General features: G+C 31.5%; 3 protein-coding genes across 3 annotated transcripts in view; all 3 read left to right on the top strand.

The window, feature by feature from the left end:
* Positions 1 to 14,416, top strand: part of LOC132746405 (profilin-like) — a 28,529-nt gene extending 14,113 nt beyond the window's left edge. The window contains exon 2 of the mRNA XM_060735527.1: positions 13,867 to 14,416. Within this exon, the coding sequence (XP_060591510.1) occupies positions 13,867 to 14,262 (396 nt within the window). The 3' untranslated portion in view covers positions 14,263 to 14,416. The remainder of the gene's footprint in view (positions 1 to 13,866) is intronic.
* On the top strand, positions 452 to 2,651 carry LOC132746397 (profilin-like). Its single transcript, XM_060735519.1, has 2 exons — positions 452 to 469; positions 2,265 to 2,651. Exon 2 carries the CDS (start codon positions 2,274 to 2,276, stop codon positions 2,649 to 2,651), a length of 378 nt encoding a protein of 125 aa, XP_060591502.1. The 5' UTR covers positions 452 to 469; positions 2,265 to 2,273.
* Positions 8,637 to 9,023, top strand: LOC132746414 (profilin-like). Its single transcript, XM_060735539.1, has one exon. It carries the CDS (start codon positions 8,637 to 8,639, stop codon positions 9,021 to 9,023), a length of 387 nt encoding a protein of 128 aa, XP_060591522.1.

The raw sequence follows: 14,416 nt of genomic DNA, 5'->3' as shown, positions 1-14,416 counted from the left end.
CCTGTTACAGCTAGCTCATGTGCATGCCCTGTTACAGCTAGCTTATGTGCACGCCCTATTACAGCTAGCTCATGTGCACACCCTATTACAGCTAGCTCATGTGCACGTCCTGTTACAGCTAGCTCATGTGCACGCCCTATTACAGCTAGCTCATGTGCACACCCTATTACAGCTAGCTCATGTGCACCCCCTGTTACAGCTAGCTCATGTACACGCCCTGTTACAGCTAGCTCATGTACACACCCTGTTACAATTAGCTCATGTGCACATCCTGTTACAGCTAGCTCATGTACACGCCCTGTTACGCTAGCATGTGCACGCCCTGTTACAGCTAGCTCATGTGCACGCCCTGTTACAGCTAGCTCATGTGCACACCCTGTTACAGCTAGCTCATGTACACGCCCTGTTATAGCTCACAACTTTCACCACATTCTGTACTTGGTTTACAGTGAGAAGTTACTCTTTGAAGGTGAAGTTCCTGGTTTTTCTTTCTAAACATTCTTGAATGTTGAACAATCCTCTAGTAATGTTGGTTAAATAGAATGCATGTGTAAAGTTGTGCTTGATTGAGAAGCCTCATTACCTTGTACTTAAAACTACACACTAGATGCTTTATTGAGTGGATGGAACTGATTAACTTCAAATCTGTAATATAACTGATATTATTAACGGAAATATTACCTTGGAATCTTATTAACTCTGTCATATACACTTTGGAATGGATGATTATTGGATTAAATAGAATTTGGAACTGTTGGAATTTCTAATAAATATTCAATATAACTTTTATAACATTATTTTGAAGTTGTGGAAGCAGTTTGACTATTAAGTAAGTTTTTGAAGTTTCTATAAGTAAATTGTCACATTTGTCTTAAATTATTCTAGGATTATTTCTTGTATTGTTGTTTTTAACCCGTAACTTGCTGAATTAGTGTTTTGAAATTGCCAAGCTTTCAATTTAGAACTGTCCATTCAAAATTTAAGGGTTTTCAAATTTCAATATAGAATAGAACAATAATTATTGGATTAATGACAGAACAGGGTCTAGTCAGACTGCAGGGGTGTACAAGCAGGGCCAAAAAACCCTTCTTTGAAAAAGGCCGAATATACTGTTAAAAAACCCCCCCTTTTTTTTTTTTGGCCCCTCAAAAAATTCCCCAGTCTTTTGAAATTTTTTATAATTTTTAGAAAAAATTAAAATGGGGGTTTTAATTAATCTAAAAACTGCTTATTAGTTTTCCCCAGTCTTTTTCTTTCTTTTTTGAAGAATTGTTTTAAAAAGGTTTTTTTAAATTTAGACCCCCCTTTTCCCAAAAACGAAATTTTTTGGTAAATAGAATTAAAAATTCATATAGCTAACCTCTGGTATTTTAAAACAAAAAAATTACCCTTACATTTTAGTTAATGCTTCATCCTTACATTAGAATATTAATTGAAATACATACCCATGTAATAGATTTTACATTTTTCCCTGTTTTAGGGTTAAACGCATTGCCTGTGTGATCAGGCTTTAAAGATAATTTTTTGGTTCTACATTTGATATTAGTTCCACAGCTTTTTTCTCATTTTATGCTTTTAAAGTGCTAAAGTTTCATATTATGATAATTCATAAGTTCATGCTTATCAGTAATAAGTGATATTTGATTAAAAATTTTCTCTGTAAAATCTAAATTTATGAATGAATAGTGCACATGAGGTTATGCTTCTTGCTTGTAAAGGTATTTCAAGTTTCTCATTTGTTTGTATGTGTAATACAATGCATGTTCATTATCTGTGTTGTACAAAAAAAAAAATGTAGGTATATAAACAAAAAAATGTTTGGCAAGATAATTGATATAATTATAAGCGATTATTGTAAGTTTTAGTTAAGTTCTGGTCTAAAGATATGTTACGTCAAAAGGAAAAAGCATTTATTTAATAGGTTGTTTATAGTGCCTCTGAAAATATGTATAGTCTGGTTGGGCTTGTTACTGTGCAAAGTTGGTAGCCGGTGAGAAAATTAGTAGTAATGGGCTATCGGACTACTGCTAATTTCGAACACTGCTGATTTATTTTAAAGAACTGGCAATCAGTTTTTACAGGTACAAAATCAAAAACTTGGTAAATCTTTAAATGATTTAAATAACAAAAGACCTTTTTATGTTGTTTTTTCCCCCCAAATGTTTAAGTTACTAAGTCTTTGAAAGAATTTCCCTATGGCTCAGTAAAATATAACTTGATTCATGCTGAAATCTTTGATGTAATTTGTATTTTATTTGTTTCAGATTTACACAATGAGTTGGCAATGTTATGTGAGCGATCAGTTGATGACACCGGGGGAGATGTGTAGTGCTGGAATCTATGGTTTGGATGGTGGAGAATGGGCGGGCGACGGCATTGTTAGACCACAGCCTCAAGAAATAACGAGGATTATTAACATCATCCAGGGTAAAGATTGTGACTTTAATGGAATCAAAATTGGTGGGATCAGCTTCCTATATGTATCACATGACCCGCAGGAAGGGTCAATCATCTTGAATCGTATCGGAGCTCCATCTGACAAGGAAAAATATGTCTGCTGTGGATATTTAGCAAAGAGCTGCTTCGTGTTTGGTGCTGTCGTAGGTAACTACAGGATGGGGAAAATTTTAGGGAAAATTTCTTTGGTTTAAAAGGGGCTACTTTTAAAAAAAGTGGGGTATTAAATAATCTTAAATTTTAGTCAAATATATTAGGTGCTTCCCAATTTTTTTTCATTATTTATTTTTACAAAAAATTCACATTTTTTAAGGGGAAAAAACTAATACAGTGAAAAAAAAAATTGCCTTATGTGTTACGTCCCTTGCTTGCTATGTGCAATGATTTGGTTGTGAGAAGGATTTTTTGTTTATTCTATTTTTATGTTTTATTAAATTTTAGACATTTTTTATATCAAATTGATGTGTTATTTTTTTTGCAAAATCATAGATCGGTTGTGCTAAAGTTTCAAAGAAAATTTAAGATTAACAATACAAGAAGATGTGTCAGTGTTTATTTTCCCAACAACATGCTTTTTAAAGAATAATTTTTTTATATTTGCCTTGAGCTTTATAAAATCACTATCTCTTACATTAAGGGAAAACAGACAAGAAGTGAAGCAACATAATTATGTACAACTTAAATGTTTTGAGTTTAAAGATTTTACCTTTATTTTATTTTCACACAAAAAAAGTTTGTACATTCTCAAAACAAAGTGCATTTGTACATCTAAAAGACTTATGATCTGATTCAGAAGTACTGTACATTTTTTATAACCTTTAGTAAACATGTGACTTTTTCTTGTCATATACACGCAGGAGTAAATATATGATAGTATCAGAGATAAGTTGGCAGAAGTATGGTTGTAAAGTGACAGATAATACTGCTCATGATTTGTCGGGAGAAGATTTTTTGCTTTTTGTGCCAAGCATCTACTGCTTTCTTATTATATGTGATAATTGTGCCAAAATTAGTGTATGGCAGTGCTTCAGTCATTTGTTACAGAAAACAGAAAAATTCTCATCAATTAGTATGTTTATTAATAAATGATTACAAATTGATCAAAAAGATATGTAACTTACCTAATAGTATGCAAAATGATTGGAACATAAGTTATTTTTTATTGGAATTTTTAATCATCTTTCCATTATTTACTTTTAATACTATCTGTATGAAAAATGGAAAATATTTCATTGATTTTACTTGAAATTCTGATACAAAGTATGTTTTTTTCCATATATTAAAAAGTAAATATTTCAATTAAAGAGAAGCAGTTAGATTTTGATTGACCTTGTACTAGTTGTAGGTATGTTATCAAGGTGTTGTTGTTGGTGAACTTTGACTGAAGCACTTTTAAGATTTTCTTTTATCATTGTCTTATATATATAATGTAGATGAGTGCCAAATTTTTGTTGTCAAATTGTATTAATAAAATTTTCTTTTTACACAAATGTGCCAAATAATGACCTAGATCTGATAATTTCACTAGTTTTGCTTTTATATCATGTGGAATAATATTGTGAACTTTGTCATTTTAATGTCATATGCAATAAAAAAAATACAACAGAATTATGGATTATTGTTTTGTTATTACTACATGCCTGTGTGGTATAAAAATATATATATATATATATATATAATTGTTAATGTATTTTATTTGTGTATTGTTACTCAGCTAAAATAAAAACTTTAAAGTTTATTAATTGGTTTAAGATTATCTATTAGTGAGAAATCCTGAATATTAGAATGATACATGACATGTGTAACTATAATGTCATTTAAGTAATTGAATGATTGTATATTAAGAAGAACTGTTTAAAATATTGAACACTGTTTAAACTATCCTCTATTTTTGCATATAGAAGCTGCTTGCCATGTTAGTACATTGGCATTAAGAATCTGTCTTATAGGTGAATGATTACCCCCCCCCCCCCCCCCAATGACCATTGCAGACCAAGATCAGCCATCCCATATGCCTTCTGATCACTTTTCAGTCGATACTTATTTTGAAATTTTCTCTAAAATTGATGAATGGTTTTGTCCAACTAGTAAGATTGACCAGTCAATTTAAGATATTTAGGTTGTTATGTAATTATTTATATATTGATATAAACCTTGAACCTGTGCTAACTAATGGTTTACATAAGTGTCTACCAGGAGCAATATATACAGTAAATTTTCTTTGGTTCTGATATTCTGTTATTCATAACTGAATTACATACAAGTGTATTTTTAAATGAATTTCCTAATCGGCTAAACAATTAAATGGGTTGAACATTATGGTAGCCATTTAAGTACCCACTAGTTAGGACATCCAAATGGAGGTACAAACTTCCAACTTCAAATCTTCGGAGATTTAATTAGAATGACAGTTTTGAAGTGATCAGTTAGCTTACAGTTACAACAACAGAACAAACTGCACGGATAAGCATCCAGGACCTTGATCTGTACTTATAGCCAAGGCTTTCTTGTTTAAGTTTCAGCATTGATAGGGTCAGAAATATATTTCTGTCTCTAAATCTTGTATTAGTTATAATTGGTTTAGTGATTTAGTATGAATTGGAAGAGGAGCATGACATTCACAAAGATCAGATGTATGATGTTGGAGACGTCACTGAAACATTCAGGTAATTCAGCATGCTGCTTGTAAATAGATGTGAGGCTGTATTAACATAGATATTGTAAACAGTAGGTGTGGTCTGCTAACTTCTTTATAGGGTATAAAGCTATTTCTGATGAAATATTTTAATGAAATTGATAATGGTTTCCACTTTTCAGCAATGACTTAGTGCATAATATGTAATTCACTCAACAGGATATATAAAAACATATTTCTTTCATACTGGCACTTTGGGTATATTCTTTTTCAAAATTTATGTAATAATTTTGAAATTGTGAAATACATGACAGTGTAGCAGATTTATAGCTTTATACACTTAAACTTTTTATTTACTGATCTTTGTTTCTAACATGATAGTTTGATGTAGTTTAGCTCTCTTAATAATATTATATTAAATTACTTACTTTCTAGTTTTGTAACACCTTTGGTCTTAATTAAAAGCATATGTTATAGTTACATATAGACATTATTGAAGCATATTCTAAGATCATGTCACAGGAAAGTACATTATTCTGTTTATTATAATCTAACTATAACATATGCATGGTATTTTGTCTTTCTCTCTGGTCTTTAAAACAGAACAGTGTCTATTTCACAACATCTTTTGATGATACATTTTGAAGCAATTGTCATCAAATGAAAATTACTATTTCTGCATGAAAAATGTGGAACTTACTGGAATACAACACCTTTTGGTGCTGTGATAATTACAATATTAATTATGATTAAACACAAAAGATTATGAAGCAAATAAATAAATGGACATTAGTTTGATGGGGTTTGCTTTTACATCCATTTGTAAATGTTTATAATCAAAGGAAATCGTGTTTTGTGTATAATTTTGTCTGGAAGAAAAGATATTGTTCTGTTTTTAACTGAGAAAACTATAAGGTATGCTTTGCTTGGTTCAACCAGAGAACTATTTTAATAGCATCTTTAAAATGTAAAACTGTTGACTTCCTTTTATCAGATTTGCCAATGAATGTTTTCAACCTACATTTAAAGTACTTGATCTGGTATTACATAACATAAAGTTATTAAAATTATGTTGCGAACTATGTTATTTAGTGGCTATCTGCATAGACCAGTAATTTCACATGGCAAAAAAATATTTATTTAGTCTGCTTTGAGTCACATTAAGTAAGCAAGACCTTAGAAATGAGACTAATGCCTATTACGGTAACATAATGATTGGTGGATTAAAGCCTCAGATTGGATTTATGGAATCTGATTATTGTTTTGTTTTGTAAGGTAGGTGGAGGTCTGCAGCATTCATTAGCAAATATATAAAGCTCGTATATTAACTGGTTATTTCTTGCTTTCTTTTATCTAATCAGACTTTTGTGTTTCTTACTTGGTTTTGCAGCTAGTTTTTAGTTGATTTTGTTTCAGTATATCTCCTTTGGAGATTGTTCTTGAAAAGGACCACAACATGCCTAATTTGGTAATTTTAAATAAAGGATTCATGGACTTTTGGAGAATTAACAAATAGTCCAGTTCATATAGCTTGTACATGGGTGCTTATTATAATTTGTATATCACAAGTCCTAATAATGAGTTTTCTAGATGCGAGTTTTAAATATTTTTAGTTTTTAAGATTTCAGTTTTTTTATTTCATTAAAAATTTGATTTGAACACTACACTTTATTTCTAGTAAATCCAAAAAGTATCTGAATTTTTCAAATTAACTTTTAAAGAAAAAGCTTATTTCATAGCTAAATTATTTTGTTAAAGCATTGCAAACCACATACTTCCTTTAAAGGCTCCTTTTAAGGCTTAAAACAAACTTTAATACTGGCTAAGAACAATTATCACCCGTAAATCTTTCTTATACATGTACACTTACACTTAGTACAATGTTTTATTAGCAATTGCCATTACATTGTTTAGTTAGTCCTCTTGTTTGTAGACAGAAAATGTTGTTTTCATATAATGGAATGTACTATACAACTGTTTTATGAATTATTAGACAATGATTGAGTTATAATTAGGCATTAATTGTGATACAGAAAGAAGCTTACCTTCATAATACACATACCTATATAAATTACATTTCTTTTTTATAGTTGGCAAGGTTCCTGTAAATGTTTTTATTTTCTGTTACAACAAAATGTTGTAGTCAATGAAATGTTACGGTATACAGAATTTCATCTGTTAATATCATTAGAACATATGCAGATATTATCTTTAAAAAAAAATATCATTACAACATAATATTATGCAGATAATTATTATCTTTAAAAAATGTAGTATTTTATGCACATAATTATTATCTTTAAAAAGTGTAGTAGTTTATTACTATTTTATATTTTGATACTTCAAAAACAAACCTTTAGCAATTACTGAGAGGAAAAATCTCCTAAATAGGATTTCATCTATAGAGATGGTATAATCAAATGTGACTTTGAATGTGTGATTTTGTAGTGCGGATTAAAACATGTTCAATTTTGTACCTCTTTGTTTTGGCATGCTATCATCTAACAATATAGAAATGTATAATTTCTTGTGTACATCTTACAATATAGAAATGTATAATTTCTTGCGTTCAATTATTATTCTTATTTTAAAGCTAGATCCCTGTCTCTATTGTCACTTTATTCTTTTGCAAAATCTATGTGTTGACATAGAAATTGTCACGACAATTACATGATGAAATGAAGAGTATAATACAGAACAGTGTACTTATAATATGTTCTGTTTCATATTGATATTACTTCTGTATAAGGTCACTCACATGAATAATTTTATTATTGCTTGGCAACTTTCGACATTAAATTTTGATGATGAATTTATTATTTCCTATCTATTATGATTCTTGATAATCAGTAATAGTGATTATAGTGTGTTATACTGATTTATTAATGATATATCTACAGGAAAATGTAACCTTTTAGATAAAAGACCTTACTAATCAAATGTGATATATGTTGATATATTGATAACTATGTACAAGATACAGAAATAGTTAATACAAGCATAGGGTGGGTTTATCTAATCAGCTAGATGTAACTGTACTAGTACAGGCAACAGGGTACAGTCCCCCACATCATAGTCAAATTTCACTGTTCAACTTGATAATACACTTTTATCTATCATAGGACATACATGTTTAATTATTTGTTTCTGAGACAATATGACACTTCTTTCTATTGTATATGATACAGCTGTTTAAATGTTAGTTTACGTGAAACAAATGAATTATTTCCTGTTAGCCTAATTTATAATATCAAACTTATGATAATGATAATTATAGGTGGTCAGATTTAAGCTTGTAGTAGGATATATGAAGTAAAATATTTTATTCAAATATATTTTGCTTGGAAGGAAAATTCTTTATTTCAATCTAAAGGTAAAAAAAAATACTGATATAAATTATCATTGCTATTGGTAGAATGGAACACATTAATTTTCAATGATAAATAAAGTATTAAACAAAATAACGTGAGTCACAATATATGCTTTAATTATTATCAGTCACCATATTAATTTATTCTATGACTATTTTCAGACATAATCCACTATGAGTTGGGACGCACATGTAAAAAGTCTGATGGCCGGGCCTGGAATGAAGTATGCTGGTCTATTTGGAATGGACGCCAATCCCTGGGCAAAATCTGCCGGGTTCAACCCAACACAGGCGGAGATAGCGCGATTAGTCAAGCTTGTTCAAGGTCAGGACATTAAAGGAGAAAGTATTACAATCTGCGGAACAAAATACATGTTCAGAAGCCCTGCTGATGACGGACTTTTGACAGTCTTATCCTTAGGTGGGGAGGAGAAATTTGTGTGCAATATTTGCCAGACAACACGTGGAGTTATAGTAGGTGTGTCACAGGCATCCTGTGCGGGGGCTTCCAGAGAGTATTTAGACAAATATAAGAATTACTTGAAAGGAATTGGATATTAGGTTTTAACAAGAGTTCATTGTTTTACATCAAAAGTTGCCTAGATTTTCAGTTTCAAATGGCTTGGGAAATAACGACTTTTTTCTAATGAATTGTTACTTAATGTTACCATTTATCAACTGTTTAGTTGTTCTTATATAAATCTCAGTCAAACCAAGTTTTCTGTTTTTGTACATTTAAAAAAGAAAAAAATGACAGAAATTCCATTGTGCAAAATGTATTGTACTTGACTTCAATCATTCAAAAGTTATTATACCAAGTGGCTCAAATATAAGTTTTAAAAAGGTGTTTATATGATTTATTTTTGTAGCACTTTATAAAGTCTTTGATCAAAATTCATATTGTTTATTACTATCTATTTGATGACCATAAAACAATAGCTGTAAAAAATGTGTGATCATTCCAAATTTTTCTGTTCATTTGAAAAGCAAAGTATTATTGTTAAACTTTTGCAGTTGAAACTTTATGTTAAAGAATCACTACCAACTTGGTCTGCATAAAACCATTAACATAATCTTATTTGTCTTTTATAGAATACTTATTTTATTTTAAAACATAACATGTTATAGGTATTAAAGCCATATATTTGTATTACACTGTTCCAATGTTAGTAAGAGTCAGTATTATTATCAATATCATTGTCTATGTGTATATTGTTTGATTTATTCTCTATATTGTTACTGTAGAATGCAATTTATACATAGTATGACAAAGTATTGAATTAAAAAGAAATTACATTAAAAAAAATGGAGTTTTCACTACTTTTGTGTTTGTCCCTTATCACACTATGCATGTTCAATGCCCGTCATTAAATCGGGACAAAACCATTTCATAAATTTTAGGGAAATGTTTCGGTATGTGCTGACTGAGCAGGTCAGATAAGATGGCACAGACGTATCTTGTGGTCTCGGTCTGTACTGGTCGTATGAGAGGCGTAGAGTTAAAAGGTGAAAGTTACACTTTAGAAATGATTGAAAAAATTTAGTGAATAAAAATTACTCATTTTTGACATGCCTCACTGTGAATTATCTTGAGGAATATTTGAGCCGCGCCATGACAAAACCAACATAATGGGTTTGCGACCAGCATGGATCCAGACCAGCCTGCGCAGTCTGATCAGGATCCATGCTGTTCACTTTCCAACCCTTTTACAAGTTGAGAAACTGATAGCGAACAGCATGGATCCTGATCAGACTGCGCGGATGCGCAGGCTGGTCTGGATCCATGCTGGTCACAAACCCACTATGTTGGTTTTGTCATGACACGGCTCATTTATTATTAATCGAGACACACATTTCTCTCCATATTTTCCTGCTCACAATGTTTGTCATTAACAAAAGTCTATTAACAACTTCATTTAGATTCCTTTGATTTCAACATAAAAATTTCAGTTTTTATTTGTTTGGGTCGTCAGACCAAACAAATAATGGTAGCGAAATTTCAGACTCTAATGCTGTTAATTGCAAATGCCGAAAGTAGTCCGCTTTTTTGAAGCGGTTACTTCCCTTTATATATGTAACACAAAGGCCGAAAAATTCAGGGGAGATCACTGCGTAAATATGGTCACATGACAGGCGCATTAATTTTCAAGCAAAATAATTCCCGAATGGTCGAAGATTTCTAATATTGTTTTATTCTTTATAGATATACATGCTTATAGTAAGCGCCATGATTATTTACACAAGTGTTAAACAACAGTTAGCGTCGTTACAAACCCTAATTTAGAATAATATGGTTTTCTTCAGGCCGTTAAAATATAAATTCACCGTGGCCGAGGGGTTTGCGCGCTCGCTTAGGAAGCGAGAGGTCTGGAGTTCAAATCCCAGTTAAGGCAACTCATTTTTTTTCAAATTGTTTAAGTCAAATAAACATTGGATTGGATATCAGTGTTGCAATTAGTCTTATAGCCAATCTACTACAATTAAAACGCTGGAAAGCATTGGTGACACTATACAAAAACAAATTGTTTTATAACCTCACAACCTTCACCTTTCTGACATTCTGAGACCCAAACAAATTCAGCGCCTTCTGTGCTTTGATTTGTTGTAATTATTTAAAACAAAATAAAAGTGGAAAAAGATCTTAAGCTTATTGTTTGCAGCACAATGTTAAAATGTTGTAAATCATGTTTGATCATTTTTCAAGTACACCTTAATTAAAATATTTTACATAACAGGATTTGAACGCATGCTGAAAGTTCAAACATTTTTTCTTTCTTTTTTTTTGACTGATAATGTTTTCTTATGAAACATAAGAATTCAACAATACTCTATTCCTACCTTTTTGCACATATTTACAATAATTACTATTACTGTTGTTGTATTAGCATAACAAGTGGCAATGCTTGTACAAAGATGGAATTGTGTGGTAACAAGAGTATATGAATATAGTATCATCTAGCAACAAAACATAATTATATAGGATGGCTGTATGCAGGAGGAGGACCTAAGAACTTGATAATGCTTGATATGAGGGTTTACAGCCTTTGGCACCAGTATCCCAGAGTTAGGATAGCCTACACATTTCTATAATCTAACCAAGGCTCTGTACTGATTGCTTATTACTTAAGCTTATTGCTTATTTTGGTATCCAAAGACTGATAATGGAGAGTGCCAAATTTGGGTGCTAGAATAGTCCCTTGAAGAAATTCAGAAGGATAAGGTGATAAGACTTGTAGAGCTGGAACAGGTAGAAATTTGTGTTTGGATGCCTGAAAGCCACTATAAAAATCAAGGGTCAAATTCGGAAAACAGTAACATTTGTTACTTAGAAGAAAGCTACTTTGGTGGCAGTTACATTCCAAATAAAAAAAACTAGCCATAGAAAGGTCATCGAAACACAAGGCTATCTGATTATTACAATGGGGCAATAGCCTCTGAGTAAAATCAGATTGCCGAGTGTTTTGATGTTCATTCTCTTTTCAAGTTTTGTATCATAGGCAAAAATAAAAACATGTTCCCTGTTGTCCAGAAAAAAAGTAACCAATAAATGAACATCTAAATATGACATTTCTATCATTATCACACATTTAAACACCAGAAAAAAATAAGCCAATCAATATTGTGGGGTAACTATTACCTGCACTCCAGTTAAGGCACTGTGCATGTATAATGCTTTTACGATTTACCTCTGATAATTTTTCAACAGAAAGGTCACAACTTGAATTTAAACACTCAATGAATAACATCAGCATAAAACATTATACAATCAAGTTTACATACATCTTACTGATGTTTTAATCTTAATAAATAAGTATTATAAATGCAGATTTCAGATCTTGGGTGTGCCCCTAAAGTGATTTTAGAATTTGAACAGGAGAGATAAGTATTTCTGTTTTGAGAATAGTGTCCCTCAAAGGCACTTGTGGTTTATTTAGACTTATATGATCAAAATACCTTCTATATATTTCTATTATGAGATTTCATATACCAAGGTAATGCTTTCTTAGTCAAGGAGTGGTGTTATTCCAATAGTCATAACAAAAAGAAATAACAAATTCACTAACATGAGTGTGTTGAGTCTGCAATGTAAAACTAAGACTGGCTGACTAAATAAAATTAAAAACACCATGGCACATTCATCCAAAGTATATGTCCAAGTGTAGGTTTGATTTTATGACAGAAATTAACTTGCACTACTTGGAGATGATATTAACTTTTTGTAGGATAAATTTTAAATGTATTATATGTAATATTAGGCTTAATTATTTATTAATTATTTATGCTATGTGTGAAATGTTTGAAAGATATGGCAGCCGCAGGAGACGCCTGCCTTCTTTAGAATGATCTAATGAATGAATTTTTATGGCAATATACCTGACCTTGTAATAGAATGACAACTTCGAAAGTGAGAATGTAATAAGAATGCCAACATAAACAAAAACCACTGACCTGTTCTGTTGACGGGAATAAAATATCACCATAAGAAGAATAAAATATTACCATTAGAAGACTAAATGAATGTACAAAATACCAAATTGTAGAGACTTAATGACAGGTGCAATATGGCATTATTGAGAGGTAGGACTTACAAAATGACAAGTTCAATAGGGCCTCTTTGAGAGGTATTATTGACTTAATGACAAATGATATGTGGCCACATTGGGAGGTAACACTGACTAAATTACAAATGCAGTATAATCACATTGAGAATCCAGACTGACTTGATGAGATAGGAAATATGGTAACATTGATAAGTTAAACAAATTTAGTGTTTAATGCAAAATGATATTATTGACATGCGAGACTGACTAAATGGTTAGAAATATGGCAACATTGAGAGGCAATGCTAACTTAATGACAAACACAATATGGCAACATTGAAAAGATAAGACTGGCTCAATGACAAATGTAATATGTCAGCATTGAGAGGCAAGACTGATTTAAATCATCAGACAAATGCAAGAGGTAAGACTGACTTAATGACAAGTGCAATATGGAACCAGTAAGGGTAAGACTGACGTAATGACAAGTGCGGCATGGTAGCAATGAGGCTAGGTTGACTCATTGACAAATGTTATATGGCAACATTAAAAAGGTATGACTGACTTCATGGCAAATGCAATTATGCAACATTGAGAGGTAAGACTGACTTCATGGCAAGTGCAGTATGGAAACTTTAAGGGGTAAGACTGACTTAATGACAAGTGCAGTATGAAAACTTTAAGGGGTAAGACTGACTGAATGACAAACATGAAAATGACAATATTAAGATCAAAGATAAAGTGGAATGACTGCTTAGCAAAAGGAAGAAATCAGTCTGACCCTATGACAAGACCAAATGCCAACAATCTTTTATTTTGCTATCATTTCTGATGATTTTATAAGTGCATTTATTTTATTTCAGATGTCTTGGGACAGTCACATAGATGCAATGAAGTCATCAGGAGCAGATGATTGTTGTATCTGTGGCCAGGATGGTAATATATGGGGGAAATCTGCTGGCTTAAACAACATTACACAACAGGAATTAGCTGTAATCATCAAGGCTGCAAAAGGGCAAGTTATTCAAGATGGGGAAAAGTTGGAGTTGAACGGCATACCGTTAATGAAAGTTAAGGAATTGGACGGGCCTAATACTGGATGTAATTTTGTAACAAAACAGACTGGTGAGAAGGAACTGTGCTGTGCTGCTTTGTCTGGCAAAGGTGTTGTTATTGTAAAAAAGGGAGGACAGAATCAGCGGAAGGCAGTTGATCTTTGTGAGAGGCAGGTCCAGTATCTTAAAGATTCTGGATACTAATCACTTCATTATAATTGTGTTTCCATAGCATTTGAGTCTTGCAGTGATTTCAACACAAACATAGATAAAAATCAAAATTTGCTTATTTGTAGTTTTTAATTGCCATAGTGCTTTGTTATGTTTATGATTGTTGAATTATATGCTCTTTATCGAT

Source organism: Ruditapes philippinarum, unplaced genomic scaffold (genome assembly GCF_026571515.1).
Source record: "Ruditapes philippinarum isolate M1 unplaced genomic scaffold, ASM2657151v2 ctg2683_1_1_1_1, whole genome shotgun sequence".
Classification (NCBI taxonomy): Eukaryota; Metazoa; Mollusca; class Bivalvia; order Venerida; family Veneridae; genus Ruditapes; species Ruditapes philippinarum.
The sequence above is the reverse complement of the archived record's forward strand: the minus strand, read 5'-3'. Positions and strand labels throughout refer to the sequence as shown.

Coding starts and splice junctions, on each gene's coding strand:
- LOC132746397 (XM_060735519.1), top strand. CDS start 2,274: ATGAGTTGGCAATGTTATGTGAGCGATCAGTTGATGACACCGGGGGAG.
- LOC132746414 (XM_060735539.1), top strand. CDS start 8,637: ATGAGTTGGGACGCACATGTAAAAAGTCTGATGGCCGGGCCTGGAATG.